Below are 21,433 nucleotides of genomic sequence, written 5' to 3'. Positions count from 1 at the left end.
CAACTCCTCTACCTTTATAAGAAAATGAAAAAAAGTTACAAACACCGGCGTGAGTTTTAGCTGGTAGGCCTAGAAAGGGTAGCCTGTTTTTCCAGAAGCTTCCTTTCTGTCTTCAAGATTCCCTGCTGCCTGTGGCATTCAGCTTTGCTAGCCAAGGCCACGCCCACACGGCCACACCCCACCCCTCTTGTCCTTGGCATACCACCTTCCTAAAAGCGAAAGACGGGCTGTAGTGATCAAAGGGCCCCGGGAACGGGACTCTCTTTTATTCAGTGGGGAAAGACACTGTCTATTTCCATGGCTTGTTCTGCAGGCTGCTGCTGCTGAGAGAGCGCGCGGTGAGGGCCACAGTTGAGTTGGTGGTGGGCAGGTTCTGGCTGCTCCTGACAGCAGTGGCCTTGGCGTCCCGAGCTGAAGAACCCCGGCTGAGACGGCCTGCAGGGCAAGGAGCAGAGAATGAGGCAAGACCACCACCTGCTGAGCAAGGTCTCCCAGCTAGGAGAGCCAGTCACGTGGGAGCAAGCAGGAAGTGTCCCCTTTGTTAAGCAGGGTCCACCCTGGTTGCACCTGAATGGGAGACGACATCTATGAGCACCGCAAAATGTTCCCCTAGGGGATGGGGCCACTCCACTCTCTGCTTGCATACAGAAGGTTCCAAGTTCCCTTCCTGGCTGAGAGAGACTCCTGCCCGCAACCTTGGAGAAGACGCTGCCAGTAGGTGTAGACAATACTGAGCTAGACAGACCAAGGGTCTGACTCGGTAGAAGGCAGCTTCCTATGTTCCAAAGGAATGCATGGAATTTCCAAATGGCCACTGGCAATTTAGAAGGAACCAGGGCTTTTCAGTGGGCATTCCCTGTCATTCATTTTAGTACATTCCCTAGAGCAGGGATCCTCAACGTTGGGCCCCCAGATGTTCTTGGACTTCCATAATCCCCAGCCAAAGGCCACTGGGCCTGGGGATTATGGGAGTTGAAGTCCAAGAACATCTGGGGGCCCAACGTTGAGGATCCCTGCCCTAGAGCATCTGCTTTGCATGCACAAGGTGCCAAATTCCTTCCCTAATAGGGCTGGGAGAAACTCCTGCCTGCAACCTTGTAGAGTCACTGCCAGTCCATGTAGACAATGCTGAGTTAGATGGACCAATGCGACTCAGCAGAAGGCAGCTTCCTATGTTCCTAACCCAGGGCGTTTCCCTGTTGGTGGCAAGCCATCCCCCTTCACAAACAACTGTGCATGGCTTGTGTGTGGCGGCACTCAGCTACCTTTCCCTCTTTCTTCCCTTCCTTTTACTGTAAGGTAGCGGGGGGGGGGCGGATGTAGACTAATCTCCTTGGGGAAGGGACCTGTCCTCTCTGCTTTCTGCTACATTGGCAAGTGCCATATATTTAACGTTAACTATTTAAACATGGCATTACATAAGGCATCAGATGTTTGGGGAGCTGTGTGGGGAAATGTGGTGCTCAGCGCTTTCCCCCACAGAGGTCTAGGAGGAAAGCACTGGGAAGGGCTACATCTCCCAGAGCCCCTCCTTAAGATGTCAGTGGAGCTTCCTACAGCTCTAAACCCCTTTTACAACCCTCCCCGTTGCTATTCTGGGGACTGCTCCGTATGGAAGGAAGCAGTGGGAGCGACTGCCTCCCCACAGGGCGAGGGGCAGATTATTCCGCTTCAACATTTCAAAGCCAAATCTTTGCACAGTCCTAATGAATTGCTAGACTGGTCCCAAAGTAATGCCCTCATTTATGTTTGAGCCAGAGAATTTCCATGGATGCTGCCCATCACAGACTTGGGGTACGAGCGCTATTTACTGGGAGTGGGGAAAGTGGGGGATTTTGCCTTTGGAAACAGTCTCCGTTTGCTAGGAGGATGATCTTACTGGCAGTGTCTGAAGGAAGCTGCTCCTCTTCTAGGTAATATTGTAACTTTTGTAGATCTTCAGCTGTAAATCTCCATTTATTCTCAGCAGGTGGGGGGAGTGCCTGTCGGGGAGTGCCTTTTCTCCGGGAAGTCTTGGGCTGGGAGACCGATAGGCAAGATGCAGGAAACGAGCCGGTCACCAGGCCTTCGGGGATCTTTTGAGCAATGACCCTGAGACCTGGGAGACAAGGGAGGCCAGTTAAAGCTGGAGATTCTGACACTGAGGCAGGTGAGCTCCCGGAAAGCTCTGTAGGCATGAAACTGGGGGTGGGGGTGGGAGGCGCACAAGCTGTCTCAGCACATTCCTGATTTCATTTATTTGAGAAATGTCATCCTGCCTTTCCATTTCATGATGGAGGTACTCAAAGTGGCTTGCATTGTTAAACAACCACCTACAGAGCAGCAGCTGAAACAGCCAATTAGGATCCAGAAAAGCCAAAAATATTAGGCTGCAGGCAAACCAAATATTTGCTGTAAAGTCTTTCGTCAACAGCAGAACACTAGGAAAGGAGGAGAGCTTCCATGACAGGGAGTCCTGCATTCTGGGTGCCAGACTGATGGACACTTCCGCTACTCCACTGTACTTCGTTTCCACTCTAATGGCTAAATGGCAAGCATGTACGGCTTGTACCAGAGAGCTGTAGGGGTAGAGTGACACGACTCTGTGCTCAAGCGGGCAAATGAGCAATGGCAGGCTCCACCCTTTCTTGGAGGACTGCCTGTTCAATGAAGCAGAATGAAACTGGGGGCTAATACGAGGGTTCTTCTGGCCAGGGCGTAGTTGCCACACACTGCACGGCTCTGAACAGAAGAACAGGAAATGCAACTTCATTTCATGATGTGCTTAGTTTGCTTCAAGGATATGAGCTTTCTGAGAGCAGAATTTGGAATAACTAGTGCATGGTTTTGACTGAATTAGCCTAGGCTAATGGAAGGGTTTGATTTCTTCCAGGAATTAGCCTTTGGGCTCTTCCATGGGCAAAGTGAGGCAACGAGGATGCTGAATGCATGTCCGATTCTCTATGTGCTCCAATTCTCTGCAAATCGCACCACAAGGTGACCAGAGGGGGTGCTGGCAAATGGCTCTGACGACACAACCCGGGAATTGCTAGGACCAAGCCAAGCTCTCCTACCTCCAGAGAGCATGAATAAGTTCTCGAAGCCCCTCTCGCACATGGTGGTAGCTGCCTGGCTGGCCACTCTCTCGTCATCGTCATAGAGGATGATGATTCTGCCATGAGCGTTTTTCTGGTGGGTGCAGAAGTTAAGGCTGATACAACGGCATGAAAGGGGAAAGTTGAGCAAGGTGCTGCCACAATTGCTCCCAAAATGTAGGGATGATGCAGGAGTGATACCCGACACCGCACTCCATCAACTGAGAAAGAAGCATCTAGGCTTTGAGGGGTGGGATTTGGATGCTACTGCCAACAGCTTCTATAGAGGGACTCTGCTGGGCGATCAAGACATTGGATTGCTATCAAAGTCTGGCATGCAACCACAATGAAAGTGATCAAACCCCAAATTCTTTGCTCAGAAGTAGACTAAAGTAAGCAACACCTCCATACATTTTAAGGGAAGATAGAGAAATGAATCGTTTTGTCTTCCGTGGGTGGGGAGGTCACGGCTGGGCAAGGTTGGGAGGGAGAAGCAAAAGGGATGGGTTACTACATCTCCCTGCCTCCTCTGTGGATTGAGAAGGGGGACTTCTTGAAGAGACAATGGAGGAGGAGGAGGGGGCAGATGAGAGGAGACGGGGGCAGCCGTAACCCCCACACAGCAGACACTTGCTTGGAGGAAGGCTACACACTAGACTGTGCAAAGTTCTCCAAGGGTTCTCCCTCAGCAGGGAGGAGAGGGCTTAATCTTTTCTCCTTGTCACTTTCCCCCCAAATGCTCCCACCCCCCGCCCCCCAAGCTGCTTTTTACTGCAAGGGGTTCCAGGCCTGGGTTTGCAAGTAAATATGGGTCCAGAACAATAGAAAGGGGGAGAAATATGGAAATCAACCAGACCCAGTTGTGTAGTAAAACCCATCGAGTGAGCCTTTCCAAAGGAAGGGGAATGAGAATCTCATTTCCCTCAGGTCAGAGTGCCTGCTGCAGCTTCATTCTGGAGTGCAGAAATCCTGCCTTTAAACTCAAGAGGTCTTGTGCATTAGCATCGAAGGATACATATTCCAAAATGTTATTTGTATATGGATTCATGGTTCTGGACAGCGTGGCGATGGGATAGGAGTAAGCTGCAAAGGCAAGGGGGGTAGGGGAGAGAAAGCTTAGAAAGGAAGCACCAACACTTTAGAAGAGGGAGGCAGGGTCTCCTGGCTAGAGAATGCGAGGCCCCGCTCCCAAGGAACAGAGGAGTTGATCACAAGTACTACCAGGACTGTGTGCATTTCTTCCTCTATCCGGCACAAACACAGAAACACATATTTGAATAATCGGTGGTCATTTTGAAAAGAACACACATTCATAGCTCTTAAGACTACACAGGTAGGCCCGAAAGAGCTCCAGCGATGCTTGGCAAAGCCTCAGAGGCTAGAGCAGGGCTGAGCAGTCCAGCCACTTGCAGGCAAGGGCAGCAGGGCCAGGCTGGGGGATTCCTAAAGGAGAGGATGTCTGTACTACTTCCCCCACCTCCCTTTCCTCTCAGCCCATCAGCTAAGCTGAGCGAAGAGAAAAGGCTGGCCCCAACTGTAAGAACCATTTCTCTTCTCGGAAGTCAGCAGAAGAAGCCTGAAGTTCTCACTGAAGGCAGGATTAAAACTGGAGGTTGGAGCTCCTCCGACAAATTCCACCTGCAGAGAGCTGCCTCGGGAGTGGGCGTGGCCAGTGAGCCAGTCCAGGATGCCCTCCTCCGCCGAGGGAGAAGCACAAGCCAGGCATGAAGTTCCATCCTTCTTACCCCCTGCCTGGGTGTGGTCACCCCCATAGCGACAGGTAGTGGCTGGTAATCAGGGGATGGCCAGGATGCAAAAGGAACACAAGCACATGCAGCTTCGTTTTAGAAATGGTTTGCATCTTTAGCGATGAAATTGCAGCAGCAAGATCCACAAGGCACGCAACTCTCTCTTGCATGCATTGGCCACTTCTTTGGATCGTGGCTTGTATAAGGCAAAACCAATGCCCTGTCTCTGTGGTTCGGGAGCTGCTTCATCTATTATGATTAGCCTCCCAGTCCAAGTACCTGTGGCTGAGGAGAAAGAAGGGCTCATGTCCCCCTTCACAACAGCGCATTATTTAGGCATCCCTATACACAATCCGTTGGGGGTGTGGTATGAGGCAGCAGCCTTTAGAACCAGGACAGCAATGCACCACGGCTCACACAACCCCGTGAGGGAACTCACTGCCTCACCTCCTATGATGTGGCACTGGTCATATGCATCCCGCTCTCGCACGTCCAGCAGCAGGAAGGGGCAGTCAGGATAAGGGCCGTCATTTGTACACGTCTCTGTTTTCTTGGGGGCATCTTTCCCCAGATCCAACTCTCCTACGCCACTGATCACGCTGGGAGAAAGAAGAGCAGTTACCTCACCATCTGGACCTCAAGCATGCTGCTAGTCCTGCTTGTTCAGGCTGGCACAGTTCTCAGGGAACCAGCATTAGGCACAAGCTGATCCAGCAAGGGGAAACAACACTGTCCACAGGAGTTCAACATGGAAAGCAACAGAGCAAGCTCCCAAAGTAACTTTTCAAAATCATCAAGGGAGGTCCTGCTCCAGGTGAACAGCCCGGCAGGAGGAGACTATGGCTCCATCAGCAGAGCATCCTCCTTCCCACAATGGCCAGCCGGATGCCTCTGGGACACCCACAACAAGCAGGGCATGAAGGCAAGAGCCCCACATCTGGTGTTCAGAGCTACTTGATCTAGCAATGGTCCATTTAGTGATCATGGCCAATCATCACAGATGATGGACAAGGGCAGGGGTGTCCAGCTAGGGTAGAGAGCAGGACCTTTGTGGTTGCGGCCCCTTTGGTATGTTGCAACCCCTTTCCCAAAGAAGGGAGGAGGTTTCATGCCATTTGTGTAAGCAGGTCTCAGGCAACATGACATGCCTCAAGGCCTTTTTTAAGGATTAAGTCAAATCATAACATGAAATAACATTTGTTACCTAAAATTGTTACAAAGTTTACTGGATTTCCCTTCTCAAATTATGCTTCAGGCTATTTTAGATGCTGGAATCCCATCTTTGCAGGAAGTCAGTGGAATCACAGAAGGAGGGAGGGAGGGAGGGAAGGGTACTGTGCACAGCACGACACTATTCAATACCTTTGTAAAGTGGAGCGATACGACTCCCCACCTCCTGTGTTGTTTATGAACAGGATGGGACTGGCTGGCTTCTCACCAGGGCTGTCTTTGCCATTGGTCTCTGCCACAACGTCAACATTGTTGTCAGCAGGAGGAGCATCACCTTCTGAAAGGGGAAAAGGGAATGGATAGGAGTTACCCACAGACTCATTTCCAGAGCTTCTGGGCAATACGCTCTTTGCCTCTGACAGCACATGGTCACACACATTTCCCACACTGCACTTTGCTCACAGGTAAGGAGTCTCCTCCTAGAAGTACAACCAGCACTTCTGTGCTATTCAGCACCCAATGAGCATTCCCTGCTAACTGGGCCAAGAGGCATCTTCTAAAGGGGTGGCTCTCATATTATCACCTTGAGCCTGATCCAGCAGGGCTGTTCTTATTTAGCAGGGGGAGAGCAACTGTCCCTACTGAGCCCAATGCAGAGCCCCTCCAGTGGCTTCTGCTGGTGCCCACCTTAGGCTTCCTTTTAGACTGTGAGCCCTTTGGGGACAGGCAACCATCTTATCTTATCTTTTGTTAAAAAATGATATGGAACTATTGTAAACAAATAATAAAAATAATTCTGCGCATCTCTGGGGATAAGACACAGTCCTGCCCCCTCCAAATCTGGCATGTGATTTTGGGACTAGTTCTTATTTTATATAGTTTGGTAAAGGGCAAGTGCTTACTTGTTACTTTATGACCCAATAAAGCTCTTTAAATTGGCTGTCTGTGTGGGGAGAGGCCATAGTTAAATGGCAGAGCATGACCAAAAGACTCCCAATCAGCACTTGGAAATTCCCATTAAAAGGATCTCAAAGAGTAGGTGAAGACACTAGCAGCCAAAGCAGCTGCTGCTGTTGGGCCGGATGCCGCTTCGGACTGACTTGAAGTAAGGCAGCTCTTCACACTCGCACCCCTTTCCCTCAGCAGCCCCCTGCTATTTCAAGAACCTTTGAATAAACTTGTGTTAATCAAAAGAACGGGACATTACCGTCTAGCTTCTGAATTTCCTCAGATGACACGTCTAAGTTTTCATCAGATAGAGAAGCAACCTGGATCATCTACAGGTGAAGGAGAAGATCAGAAGAAACCCAACGAGTGGCTCTGTTGGCTGGGACTCCAGCAGCATCGCTCAGAGAAAGAGCACCAGCAGGAAGTGGTTCCTCATGTTTACCAATTCAGTGCTTAATTAACACGCAAAATAAGGTGACGGGGCTCAAACTGTCCTGGAAACCCTGATCCTTAACCCCATATATGGGGCTGGGATGGGGTTAGTCTCCAGAGAGGCCAAGGCACTCTGCACATATTCCAATGCTTCACATGTCCCAGGACTCAAAGTCAAAATGTGTTTTGGATATCAGGGCTGAGGATTCCCATTGACAGACACCTCTTTTTCAGAAGTGCTATAAACCTCCACAGAGTCTACTGTATTCTACAAAAGCTGGGGAAATTGCCCCCCACCCCACACACACCCCTTCTGTGCACATAAGTAATGAAAAGCTTTGGAACCATTGTGAGCACAGCGGGAGACTGCCAGTCAGCTCTGAGGACAGGACACGGAGGTCCTGGCTACAGCCCCTGAAGCAGCAGCTCACAACACAGATGGGGCTTCTGCTAAAAAGGAGCCGGGTTACCCGCAGGGGGAGCCCCACCCACACAGCACATGATATGATGAGATTCTGTACAATGGACTCCTGTTGCAGAGCGACCATCAAGGCACACCTTGAGGCAATTCTCACAATCGCCAAAAAGCGGGCTAAGGGAGCCTAGCCCGCTTTCTGGAGACTGTGAGAACCACTGGCTTGCAGGCGAGTCTGGTTGCGCTCAAGCAGGTAACCCGCTTGCAAAGCCCTCCACTGAGCCCGGGTTAGCTGAGTGAGCGCTCCACTAACCGGGGTTTCCGGATGGTGTGTTGCCATGCTGCGGCTGCGTGCTGCAGCAACTCACGAGGAGACCCCTGACCGGGAGGCTAAAAAGCAGCCTCCCGGCTCGGGGGTCTCTCCAGCATGCTCTGCGCACTTGCACAGAGCATGCTGCAACTTTCGGGGGCCACGCGGCCCCCGAACTCCCAAGCCCCCGCTGGCTCCGTCATGGAGCCAACAGTTGTGTGGGCAGCCGATCTGGCCGCCCAGGGCTTCCCCTCCAGTAGTCTGCAGGGAGAGCAGGCTAAGCTCGCTCTCCCCGCAAACCCACTCTGGGCGAGTCTCAGCGATCGTGAGACTCGCCTCATTGTCATTTCATTGTCCTAACTCTCCAGGAGAAGTCTGCCGTTTGGCAGCCAAACAGGCATTTAGTAACAGAAGGTAGAGCGTGCCCCTGAAGTCTTCAAAGAGGCTTTACGCACAACAGGGAGAACCAGGCCAAGCAGGACTTTCAAGTGGCCAGCGAGAACCTGCTCTGAAGAGCTTTGGGACACAAGCTTTGGGTGGTAGATAAATATTTTAAATAAAATAATAAAATAACATGAGAGAGCCAGACATGAGAGATTTCTGGAAGCAATTGGAAAGGCAGCCTGACATACCAGCTGGGCAAAAGTAGTCACTTTCAGTCTCTTGAAGAGTTCATCTTTCTTGTATCTGTAATCTGGAAAACAGAGAGCAAGTACCATCTGTGAGCAAAGCTTGGTAGGCATCACTACAGAATTCAATCCTTAAAAACAGAGAGTTTTGGAGAGGGGGTGGGGGTGTCCCTCCTCCAAGGAGCTCAGGGTGCACAAGCTGATGAGGGTTCTTAAGAAGACCTGACTAGATCTTCAGTCCAGCAGGGAACTTCAGTCCAGCAGGGAACATGGCCAGCTCAGCGCTCAGGATTGTCCATGGAAGGCAGAGCCTTTATAAAATCCACTTCAGGCTCATAGAGAAATGAATGCTGCTGATCACACAGCCAAGCCAAGAAGGGTTGTCTGCTCCCCATCCAGTTCCCAGCACAGAACAATCACCAGAATCTCCTCCAATCAAGTTAATTTGCTGGAAACCTCAAGACAACCCTAGACTAAGGACCAGTTCACACAAGCAGCCACTTGAAAATCCTGCCTGTTGCCAGCCAGCAGTTCACAGTCACTGCCATGTTCAAGTTCAAACTTTTTTCTATGCTTGATCCAATGCTCAGACAACTGAAGGAGGAATTCTTTGTTGACAGTGCCCTTTGTCTCTTACTTCTATTTTGCAGTTGGGATGAAGAGACAAAGGCTGAGGGAAACCAACTTGCTTGAGACAGAGAAACAAGTTTCTGCACGAGCAGAAAATCCAACCTTGGATCCCCAGATGCTGTTGGACTACAACCCCCATCATCCCTAGCCACAATGGCCTTTGTTGTAGTCCAACATCGGGGACCCAAGGTTGGGAACCCCTGATATCTCTCTCCAACAAAGACCCACTTTCTACCTACTTGATGCTGAGTTGGGAAGGAGAATCCAAAATGTCACCTAGTCCAGTCCCAGCCCAAGGGAAGAGTGACCCCCATTTCCCCAAAGGTTAGTCTATGTGACCTAGATCACATTCAGCTACCAACAGGAGGCAGACACTTTGAAGCAAGATGTCTGCAAAGCAAAGAGCTCCAGATGACTTGAGCAAGCAAGACAAGCTATGCTACCCCTTTGATTTATCACGCCAGCATACAAATCTGGAGCCGCCTTCTACTGAGTCAAACTCTTAGTCCAACTAGCTCAGTACTGTCCCCACTGACTTGCAGTAGCTCTCCAGCATTATAGAGAGGCGCTCTTCCCAGCCCTACTGGTAGAATGAATCAGGGAACTTCGGGCATGCAAAGGAAGTGCTCCATCACTGAGTCACAACCCCCCAACCCAAAAGGGCCCATACAACACTTTGCAAAATGGAACATACTTAAAACTACTTTCATCTGAGGCGAGACAGATATTCCCTCCCCGCTCACTATAAAAGACATATTTATTCATTGGTCTGGCAGACCTGGCCCAAGACAGTTAGAGAGACTATGTGTGCGTACACACCCACACACAAACACACCCACCACACCCACCCAAAGAGGTGACATTTAAAACTTGCCCTTTCTCCAACAAGCTAAGGGTGATGAACAAGGATCTCCTCCACCCATTTTAATCTTCACAACTACTCTGCAAGGCCCAGGGTCACCCACTGAGTTTCACTGCTGGGTGAGAATTTGACCCCAGGATTCACCACTCCAAGTCCAACTACAAGACCATACTGGCTTTTGACAAATAACTCGACAGTTTGCTTTCAGTGGTGCCATCTCAGGCAGCTCCCTACATTCACCTTATAGAAGGACCAACCTAGTTCCCTGTGAGGAGTGATATCAGGTGCAGTGTTCCCTGTAAGAGGGATTCCCAGATGTTGACTACAACTCCCATAATCCCCAGCCAAAGGCCACTGCAGCTGGTGATGCTCGGAGTTGTAGTCAGCAACATCTGAGAATCCCTCTTATAGGGAACACTGATCAGGTGGTCTACAGAAACACTTTTGAGAGGAAAAGAGAAAGCTCTGCTTTGTTCCACACCATCAGTGCAACATACCTGGAGACGGTTGGGAAGGTCCATTTAGCTTTTCAGACATCTTGGATCAAAGGCTCAATAAGAACAGAGTGAGGATTCTTCAAGAGAGGCAACGCCTTGCAGAGCAGCAATGAACAATTTAAGCAACTGACAGTATCTAGACAGTGAGTTTCCCCCCTTTTCCGCTAGAGAGGCAAGTGACGATTGTGTATGCTGGCTCCTCAGTTTTGATTTGCTAACCTTGTGGCTGTTTCTCTCAAGTTACCACAAGAGACAGAGAAGACTCTGTCCCAGGCATTTAAGGCTGTGTTCAACCGGTGTCATCTATCCATGAGAAATCAAGACGCTTTGCAAATTACCTGAACACACAAGGTGCTATTCAGCATAGGACCCAATGAAAACACTTCTGCGCCTAAGGTTCTTGAAATGGGATTTAAACTGGAGACAGAAAAGGGCTACTAGTTTTGCATGGCAGCAAGTTCAGGGCAAAAGGAACGGAAACATAACAAGGTTTGTAGCAGCAATACAATGAGAACACTGCTAAAATTTCAGTACTCAAAAGCAATCTGTTAACAAAAGGATGTTGTGAAACAAAGCAACTTTATTTCCAATTGACCAAAGCAACCACAATTTTAAAAAAGAGTGGGGGACACCAACAGAGGTTTTTTAGGAACATCACCCGAAACACTTTTGTAATCTGCCTTGTCATCTGAACTGTGCAGAGTATGAAAGGACATTGTTATCAGCCAGGTTCATATCCACAGAAATAGGCTGAAAATCTTTGAACTGATTTTGGAAAGCTTCTAGTCCTTGTTGTGGAGGATACTGGGAAAAGGTACATGTGACCAGATCAGCATATAGGCATGCCCTGTTGTAGATTGCCCTGAAACATGACTGTCTCTGCATTTGTCATGCTCTTGGTTTGGCCTGTGGTTGCTCAGGAAAGGGAAAGACAGCTTTCTTCTTGAAGATCCCCTGGGCCATTTCATATCAGCAAATGAAAGACTATCACAACTGGATCTTCTGGGCCTGGTACTCTGTTTGTATCCAGACACTTCCCGCTCTGATGGCCCCTCTGTTCTGAGTCTCCCACAACAGAATAACTCATACACCACCGGCCCCTGTCTGTCAGATTACAGGTAGCTAAGGGGCTAGTGAAATATTACTCACTTCTCTTGATCTCTTCTAGTTTCTCAGTGTATTTGGTCATACTGCTACCTACAAGAGAGAACACACACCCAGTAACACATCTTGCTCTATGGATACTGTTCATGAACTATTCAGTGAGGTGAACAAGAGGAGGAGAGTGAAATCTCACACATATTAAAGACTTCACACGTTTATTCCAAATTCTTCCTCGTCTGGTACTCAGAGTCCTTAATGTGGATTACTAGAGCTGGAAAATTATAGGCACTCAAATATTTGATTTTATTATTTATTTATGTATTTATTTGATTTCTATACTGCCCTTCCAAAAATGGCTCAGGGCGATTTACATCAATACAAAACCAAAGTCAATTAACTATTAAAATCAAAACTGTAAAAACAACTAAACCCATTATTAAAACAATTAACAGGTTTTAAAACCCGGAAAACCAGGCCAAACTTTTATGGTTTAAAAACAGTTTAAAAACCCTGGAAGGCAAGACCAAACAGATAGGTCTTAAGGGCTCTCCTGAAGGCCAGTAATAAACTCAATTACAGATTTCTGCCAGGAGTGCATTCCACAGCCCAGGAGCAGCTACAGAGAAGGCCTGCCTCTGAGTTGCCATCAGATGTGTTGGTGGTAACTGAAGATGGACCTCCTCAGATGACCCTAATGTGCAATGAGGATCATGCAGAAGAAGGTGTTCTCTAAGATAACTCGGACCTAAGCCGTTCAGGGCTTTAAAGGCAATAACCAGCACTTTGTATTTTGCCCAGAAACATATTGGCAAAATACAATGCATTTTGGCTCTGAGAGCTTGAAATATATATTTTATTGATTTCATTTTTATCATTCCCTTTCATCAAGAAGCTCAGAAAGGCTTATATTCCCCACACCCACTCAGTTTTTGCCTCACAACAACCCAGTGGAGTAGAGGTTAGGTTGAGACATGGTGATTGGTCCAAGGTCACCCAGTGAACACAATAGAGTGGGATTTGAACTCGGGTCTCTCCAGTCCTAGTCCAATACTCCATTTCACACTGTCTCCAGCCAGCAGATCAGAATCAGAAATGTGCACAGAAAAGGTAGACAGAAATCAAGTGCCAGCAACCTTCACAGGGAACTCATATGAGTTAAGAAGTAACTAGTCCACATTAATTCCCCTTGAGTATGCATCATAAAGTTCTTGCTCACCATATTTATTTCCCTTAGGATGCAAGAAGTCCCATCCCCTGGCAAGTAAAGACAGGCCTAGTTCAGACGCAACAGTTGAAAGGAGGAGACTGAAAGCTTCCACTCACTTTTTAAAGAACCACATCTGAACCGGGGAAATTCTAGTGTTCAAACTATGGTTAGTTTTGTTTGTGTGTTCTATTAAAGGACCAAAACATTAACCAGTTTCCTGATTTGGATGTAACTGGGACTTGTGATTCATTAAAGAACGAAGGCAGGCACTTTCATTCTTTCCCCCCTCATGAGCACAGGAGGAAAGGAAGGGAAGGAAAAGTATGCCAATCTGAGGTTTGGGCCAGTTCATTCATGATTATCAAAGCCATAGTTTCGATGACTGTCTGAACTGGACCATGGTCTCTCCTTGTCCACCACCCTCACAGCTGAAAACCAGCACATGCAAAAGGAAGCTAGATGTCGGGAAAGAGGCTGTATGATACACGCAAGGATCTGCAATTGCCAGGCAAGTAGGTACATTAGGAGTTTTAGGACACAGTGGTAGCCTGGCTGTCTTGCACAAAATACGTGCTGGAGGCAGTCACCTCTAACTTGTCTTTCGACTCAAGCACAACTTCCACCTCTCAGTCAGCAATCAGGTTCCACCCAATTCCTTAAAAGGAGAAAAACTAGTCAATCTCTTTTTTAAAAAAAGAATGAGAAGATGGTGCTCAGCTATTAACACTGTCACCCAGAAACAAAGCAGGTTCCATCTGTTGCAGCTGGGAGGAAGAGCCAATGTGGTCTCACAGGATTGTTGTGAGGAGACAATGGGAGTAGGAGAACCACGTAAATTACCCTGAGCACTTTGGAGGAAGGGTGGGACATACATGAAACAGATAATGATCATCTATGGGAGGGGCCCTAGCTCAGTGGTTGAACCCATGCAGATGGTCCTAGGTTCCAGGGATCTCAGCTAGCACAGCTGAGAAAGACTCTTCTCTGTCTGCATCCTCGCCAGTCACAGTAAACAATGTTGGACTTCAGAGACCACTGATTTGACTCAAGGCAGCTTCATATGTTGATCTCTTCCAGGGCCTGACAAATCTCAGGTGCCAGTATGCCATGGCACCTAGAAATTTAACCATGGCACCTAGACTAGGATATTCAGAGGCTAAGCTACTTAATTAAATCTTTATTTGTCCCAGGCAGTCCTGTTTCTAAGTATATTACTTGTAAAGGGATGCCTATTTACCCCCCAATGTCAGTCACTAAGTCAAGTATATAGACTGCTCTTCTTCAAAATCTGAACTTTTGTATGGTGTGCCTCAGGGCTCCATATTGTCTCCCATGTTGTTTAACATCTACATGAAACCACTGGGAGCGATCATCAGGAGATTTGGTGCAGGGTGCTATCAGTGCACTGATGATACCCAAATCTATTTATCCATGTCAGCACCTTCAGGAGAAGGCATAACCTCCCTACATTCCTGCCTGGAGGCAGTGATGGGTTGTGAGAGATAACAAACTGAGACGGAATACAGATAAGACAGAGGTACTCATTGTGCGGGGTCGAAACTCGAGAGACAATTTTGATCTGCCTGTTCTGGATGGGGTCACACTTCCCCAGAAGGAACAGGTACAGAGTCTAGGGGTGCTTCTGGATCCAAGCCTCTCCCTGGTCTCCCAGGTTGAGGCAGTGACCAGAAGTGCCTTCTATCAGCTTCAGGCGATATGCCAGCTGCGTCCATTTCTTGAGATGAATGACCTCAAAACAGTGGTACATCTGCTGGTAACCTCCAGACTGGATTACTGCAATACGCTCTATGTGGGGCTGCCCTTGTATGTAGTCCAGAAACTACAGTTGGTCCAGAATGCAGCAGCCAGGTTGGTCTCTGGGTCATCTCGGAGAGACCATATCACTCCTATCTTAAAAGATCTACACTGGCTGCCGATACGTTTCTGGGCAAAATACAAGGTGTTGGTTATAACAGCTTGGGCCCTGGGTATTTAAGAGAACAACTTCTTTGTCATGAACCCCACCACTCATTGAGATCATCAGGAGAGGTCCATTTGCAGCTGCCACCGGCTTGTCTGGTGACTACTAAGGGATGGGCCTTCTCCACTGCTGCCCCGAGGCTTTGGAATGCGCTCCCTAGTGAAATAAGAGCCTTCCCATCTCGGATAGCTTTTAAAAAGTCTTTAAAGACACATCAGTTCACCCAGGCTTTTAATTAATATTGTGTTAATGGTTTTAATGCTGTTTTATTCATTCATTCATTCATTCATTAGATTTCCATACCACCCTTCCAAAAATAGCTCAGGGTGGTTTATACAGAGAAACAACAAATAAATAAGATGCATCCCTGTCCCCAAAGGGCTCATAAGACAGACACCAGCAACAGTCACTAAAGGGATGGGAGAGGGCCAGTTACTCTTCCCGTTAAATAGAGAGACTCACCACGTCAAAAGGTGCCTCTGCCCAGTTTTAAAAATTTTAAATTGTTGTAATGCTTTAAACTTTTTGTTTTTGTTTTTTAAAGTTTTACTTTTTCTGTCTTTATTTTGTTGTAAACTGCCCAGAGACGTAAGTTTTGGGCGGTATAAAAATATGTTAAATAAATAAATAAATAATAATTTTAGCACGTGTCTGGCTCCAATATCCAAATATAATTTGTCAAGGCCTGATCTATTCAACACATGCGAAGAAGCAGAAGAACACTGCAAGGCTTGCAAAAGGGAGTGTCTCCACCTTCAACAAATACTGAATATAAAGACTCCATGTCCAACTGATAGTCAGGCTGTGATTACCAGCATTACTATATCCAAGTGCCCAGTTCCCAACATTTCAAAGGCAGGAGAGAATCCACTGTATTGCATGCATGTCAGCAGAAGTTACTAGCTCATGTGCCCAAACAAACCCATCTGGTTGTGGTTTAAAAGAAATAAGGAACAAACTTCTGTAATGCTTCCATTCCAAGGAAATTTCTAAGTCTTCCCTAGTCTTTTTTTAAATTATAAAGATATTTAATACCATCAACTGTACAGTAGCCAATATATAAGTGTACAAATGTGGGAACTGCTATTTGATACTCATATGTAATACACATATATACTCACAATACTTATATAGATTACTAATCACAGTACATCATTTCAAAGACATTTTTGTATTTTCAGCTTGATGTGCTGGTGACTGCAGTGAAGATTACTCTGGGAATTAGGTCACCAATGCACATTGTCACCTCACAGATCTGACATCACAGCCCATATAAACTCTTGAGAGGGTCAAATCCTCCTGCCATTTAGAAGCCTCTGGCTGGATGTAGGAAAAAGGAGATTTGCATCTCAAGTACTTTGCTCAGATCCAAATATTCCCATCCAGAGTGATCCCCTTGCTCCCACTTACCTGTGTCAAGGCGAGTTTTTACATGCTGATATTTAGGATTCTGTGGGATCCTTTTGGTCAAAAACTGTTTTTAAAAGAGAAACAGAGAAAGAGAAACCATTCAGTATATACAGCTAATATCCCTAATATGGAGAGGATAATGTAAGAGAATAAAAGGTTTTAGTTACAGAGTACAATGCTTAAATTCAAGAGCTGATATAATAAGATCTTCACAGCAAAAGACACGTGACAACTGTTTTATCACAACAAGCACAATATACTTTCTTCCTGAAAAATTCAAGGAAGGGGTTTAGAATTTAAGTGAAAGGGCTGCTTCTATAGGCTGGCATCTTTACTATCAGAAGCTGCTTCTGCCCCTTCCTTCTGAAAGAAAGAGCCTAGAAACTTGGACCATATCACCACCTGCCAGGCAGAGACAAGAAGAGCATGCCACTTCAGCATACACCAATATCTCCCCAATGATAGTGCACATTTGAGCAGAAGTTAAACGTAAGTATGCTGGGAAGAGCCAATCTTGATTGAAAAGGGGACATATAAACACCCTGCCACAATCATGGCCCTTACAGTTCAGCACCTGAGTGGCAAGACTGCAGTTCATCTCACATTTAGCGTGCCATTGCCAAGTTACTTTCAGATGCTTTATGGTAAGGTCCACTACATGCACCACCAAAGTGAGTTCTGGTTACACAATGAAACTATAATATGGCCAATAGAACCATACCTGGAACAGCAGTCCCATGTACAGGCTGTTCCTAAGGTGATGAGCAGTGCCATACAAAATGTGGTCTGGGTTTGCAAAACAGTTCCCAAGACCATTTTCCTACAACACATTTTGAGTCTGGGTTGAAAACAAGCAGCCTCCTTTCAAGAATCCAGATTATACTTGGGCCCAGCAATATTTGGAGAAGGGTGTCTTCCACTAAACCTCTGCCATCTCAATCATGAGTAGAACAGCCACTGCAAACAGAAGGCTCCAACATTTCTAAAAGATTTCATTCCCAAATGAGTAAGTCAAATGAAATGGGATACAGCGTGGTGTAGCGGTTAGAGTGCTGGACTAGGACCGGAGAGACCCGAGTTCAAATCCCCCTTCAGCCATGATACTTGCTGGGTGACTCTGGGCCAGTCACTTCTCTCTCAGCCTCGCCTACTTCACAGGGTTGTTGTGAAAGAGAAACTCAAGTACGTAGTACACCGCTCTGGGCTCCTTGGAGGAAGAGCAGGATATAAATATAATAATAATAATAATAATAATAATAATAATAATAATACCCTCACAGGACCAATACAAGTATGTGTTGGGAAGACCAATTGTGAAGCCCTCATTGCAAGAGCCATGCAGGGCAGTGAGAAACTCAGTGAATAATCATACAGGGAAACGTTGGTGGGAGCCAAAAGCAGCTGCCTGAGATTACTGTAAAACACAGCATCCCTACTTTGAAAAACAATGCAAAGAACAATGCCCAAAAGGCAACAACAACACTGAATGAGGACCTCACTGTTCCTTAGGAGCCAGGGAGACATCAGCAGCAGCAGCAGAGCAGCCCTGCTGGATCAGTCAAAAGGCCCATCTAGTTCTCCAGTCCCCAATCAGATGCCTCCAGGAATTCAATTCAGCTTTGATCAAAGATCAGCACACAGTTCAAATCCAGATACAAGAGTCCCCAAAAGTGAACATTGATACCAGTGCATGTGTGTGTAGATAGACAGATAGACACACACATATACACATGAGATATACAATTAAGAACTGTTACATAAAATATAAAATGGAATAAGCAGATGCCTCCAGGAAGCCCACAAACACAAAACTCCTCGACTGCTATTACCCCACTCCAGCACCTGCCATAGTGGTTTACTGCCTCTGAATATGGAAGTTCCATTACCTATCCTGGCAAAAGCCACTGGTAGACCTATCTGCCATAGATATGACTGTAGAAGAACATAGGTGCTGGATAAGACCAAAAGCCCAAGACCCTTCTTCCCACAACCAGATGCCTCCAGGAAACTCACAAGCAGGGCATGAAGGCAAGAACCTCCCACTGCTATCCCCCCCTCCAGAAACTGACACTTAGTAGCTACACTGCCTCTACACATGGAGGTTCCTTTAGCTATTCCTTCTAGCTAAAGGGAAGCCGACAAGTCAGCCAAGAAGGCAATAGCACTGATATACTGCCACTGAACATGGGGTTTCCATTAGCTCTCCGAGCTATTCTAGCCAATATCCTGGCAAGGCTCCTCCATAGATTTGGCCCAATTCTTCTCGAAGGGCCCCTAATTGGGGTAAAAAGGAGCAGTATTTGATGTGTGAGCACTGACTTGATGTGTGAGCACTGTAAGATATTCCCCTCAGGGGATGGAGCGGCTCTGGGAAGAGCATCTAGGTTTCAAGCTGGTTGAAGTTGAAGCATCTCCAAGATAGGGCTGAGAGAGATTCCTAACTGCAACCTTGGAGAAGCTGCTGCCAGTCAGTGTAGACAATACTGAGCTAGATAGACCAATGGTCTGACTCGGCAGCTGATGGCAGCTTCCTATGTTCCTAACAGGGATTCCCAGATGTTGTTGACTACAACTCCTATAATCCCCAAGCAAAGGCTATTGCAGCTGGGGATGCTAGGAGTTGTAGTCAACAACATCTGGGGATCTCCATTAGAGAGAACACTGGAAAGGGGCCCTACCCTCTAATCGAAGATGAAGGGAGAAAGTCGGGGGGGGACTTCGAGGAGGGAGGGGAGGGGCCTTTCAGGGACCCCCCCCCATTATCACAATCCCTGGTTTACCTGGGGGACAGGGGGAGCCCCCAAACCAAGGGGAGGAATAGGATAAACCAGCCCCGGTTTTCAGCTGGGATCTGGGGGAGGCGGCGGCCTTATGGGGGGCCGTTTTGAGGGGGTCGTCCCCCTCCCCAGGCTGAGGTGGGGTGCCAATGAGCGTGGGCGGGGAGAAATGAAGCAGCTTTCGGGTCTCCACAGATGCGGCTCCCCTGGGGCGGGGCGGGGGGGTCCCGGTGCCGGGGGGGGGGGGCTGAGCCCTCACCTCGGGGTCCCCGATGCGCCTCCTCGCCGACATCCTGCCCAACCGTCAGCGCCGCTCTCTGACGGCCCCGCCTCCTTCCACGCGCCCACGCCTCCTCTCCAATCCCCGCCTCTCCGGCGGGCCAGCCCGGCACTCCGATTGGCCCTTCGCTGCGCGCCGTAGCCAATCGGGGCTCCCGCGCGCTCTTTCCCCTCCTTAAACGCTCGAAAAGGCTCTTTTTTCCCCTCCCTCCTCCCTTTTTTTTTTTTTTTTGGCAAGCACAAGCGCGCGCGCGCGCTCAGCCCCGCCATCCTTTGTGACAAAAGGCGTCTGCGGTTGCCGGGGTGACGCGAGATGCCTCCGCGCCGGCTGGTGTGCTTTGAACCAGACCCGTGACGTCATCTACCACCGCGCGGCCGCCTCTTGAGTGGACCGCGCGGCGCGGGAGACAAATAGTCCGCTTGGGCGGTGCGGGTGGGGCTGGGGGACCTTTCCACGCGCTGTTTACGGAGTTGGGGAAGGGGGAGGTGTACGCGTAATTTACTTTATGCAAATCCCACGCAACACAGTTGGGGATTACTTCCGAGTATATAGGCTTTGGGGTGCGTGTGTCACTTCTGCTGTCTAAAAAACGGCTCCAAACCTTGAATTTTGTTCCCCTTTCTTTCTCTTTAAGCGTCTAGTGCTCCTCAAGGTTAAATAAAAGCTACTGGAAAGCTAGTTCTTCATTCATCCCTCTTTTATTTCTGTTTCTCAGATTTTCCTGCCTTGTTCTATGTTTCACAGGAAGCTGCCTTTTACTGAGTCGGGCCCTTGGTCTGTCCAGCTCAGGACTGTCTGCGCTGACTGGCAGCAGCTACTCCCAGGTTTCAGGCAGGAGTCTTTCCCAGCCCTACCTGAACGAGCTACCAGGACGTGAGCCCAGGCCCTTCTGCATGCAAAGCAGATGCTCTCTCCCCATCCCCAATGCATAGCTTACATAGGAACATCCTGATATCAAATCAGACTGTTGGATCATCTACGACTGGTAGCAGCTTGTCTGTCCAGGGGTTTCAGACGGGGGTCTTTCCCAGCCCTACCTGCAGATGCCAGGGATTGAAGCTGGAACCTTCAACAGAATGGGAAACGGGCTCTTCCACTGACCCAAACAAGATCTGGGACCCAACCCAGACCTTGAGGTCTTCTTCAGAGGCCCAGCTCCGAGCACTTCTGCCAGATGAGGTGACGTGGGTGGCTTCTAAAGAGAGGGTCTTTTAGGTGGTGGGTGGCACCCTGTTTGTGGAATAGTCTCCCCAGCAAGGGTCACCTGGCATTGTTGCTTTGTTCTTTTAGATGCCAGGTAAACTTTCTGTTCACTCAGGCCTTTTAAAATAGGTATTTAAAGTAGGTTTTAAAAAGTTTTTTTTAAATGTATTTTGTATTTTATTATACTTTTTTGTTTTGTTTGATGTGTTTTGATTGTATATTTTATTCTATTGTTTTATTGTGAGCTGCCCAGAGAACAATTTGATGAGGAGCAACTAACACATAAAATAATAACATAACAATTACTAATTAGCTATGGCCCCTTTTATGTCCCGTCCCCCCACCCCTCACAGCTTTAGAAAGTTGGTGATCCTCATTTTTGGCCTTTGTTTCTGTCCTTTCACTCCATTGCATTTGATCCAGATAAAGTTAAAGACACTTTGGTTTGGAATGCTCTCCCAGTGGCCATTCGCTCCTCGGACTCCATCACAGTTTTTTGGAAAGTTTGTTAAGTCTTGGCTTTTTATCCAGGTCTTTACATGCTTGTTTTATTGCTGCTTCTGTGTGTTTTTATCTGTGTACAGTTTTTATATTTGTATTTAATATATTTTTAATCAGATTTGTCATATTTTTAGCTTAATACTTTTAAGCTTAATACATAAAACTCATTTTTATTATATGTTTTTAACTTATGTAAACCACCCTGGGATTGTTTTTAATGAAAGGTGGTATATAAATTTAACAATAAATAAATAA

General features: G+C 47.6%; 1 protein-coding gene across 1 annotated transcript; it reads right to left on the bottom strand.

Annotated features, from left to right (window-relative positions):
• Positions 1-230: 230 nt before the first annotated feature.
• On the bottom strand, positions 231-19,683 carry CEP41 (centrosomal protein 41). Its single transcript, XM_053251221.1, has 11 exons — positions 19,454-19,683; positions 16,418-16,481; positions 11,865-11,912; positions 8,730-8,791; positions 7,200-7,269; positions 6,185-6,329; positions 5,270-5,421; positions 4,090-4,157; positions 3,054-3,168; positions 1,880-2,098; positions 231-435 (listed from the first exon to the last, which is right to left on the bottom strand). Exons 1-11 carry the CDS (start codon positions 19,484-19,486, stop codon positions 290-292), a joined length of 1,122 nt encoding a protein of 373 aa, XP_053107196.1. The 5' UTR covers positions 19,487-19,683; the 3' UTR covers positions 231-289.
• Positions 19,684-21,433: the final 1,750 nt, after the last annotated feature.

The sequence above is a fragment of the Hemicordylus capensis genome, chromosome 5 (assembly GCF_027244095.1).
Source record: "Hemicordylus capensis ecotype Gifberg chromosome 5, rHemCap1.1.pri, whole genome shotgun sequence".
Classification (NCBI taxonomy): Eukaryota; Metazoa; Chordata; class Lepidosauria; order Squamata; family Cordylidae; genus Hemicordylus; species Hemicordylus capensis.
This window is presented reverse-complemented; position numbering and strand designations above follow the sequence as displayed.

Excerpts from the sequence above, each read along its gene's own strand:
- CEP41 (XM_053251221.1), bottom strand. The coding sequence starts at position 19,486 with ATGTCGGCGAGGAGGCGCATCGGGGACCCCGAG. Across the intron at positions 5,422-6,184 it reads TATCGCTCCACTTTACAAAG|CGTGATCAGTGGCGTAGGAG; the intron begins GTATTGAATAGT and ends TCTTTCTCCCAG. Across the intron at positions 4,158-5,269 it reads CCAGTGCCACATCATAGGAG|CTTACTCCTATCCCATCGCC; the intron begins GTGAGGCAGTGA and ends TTGCCTTTGCAG.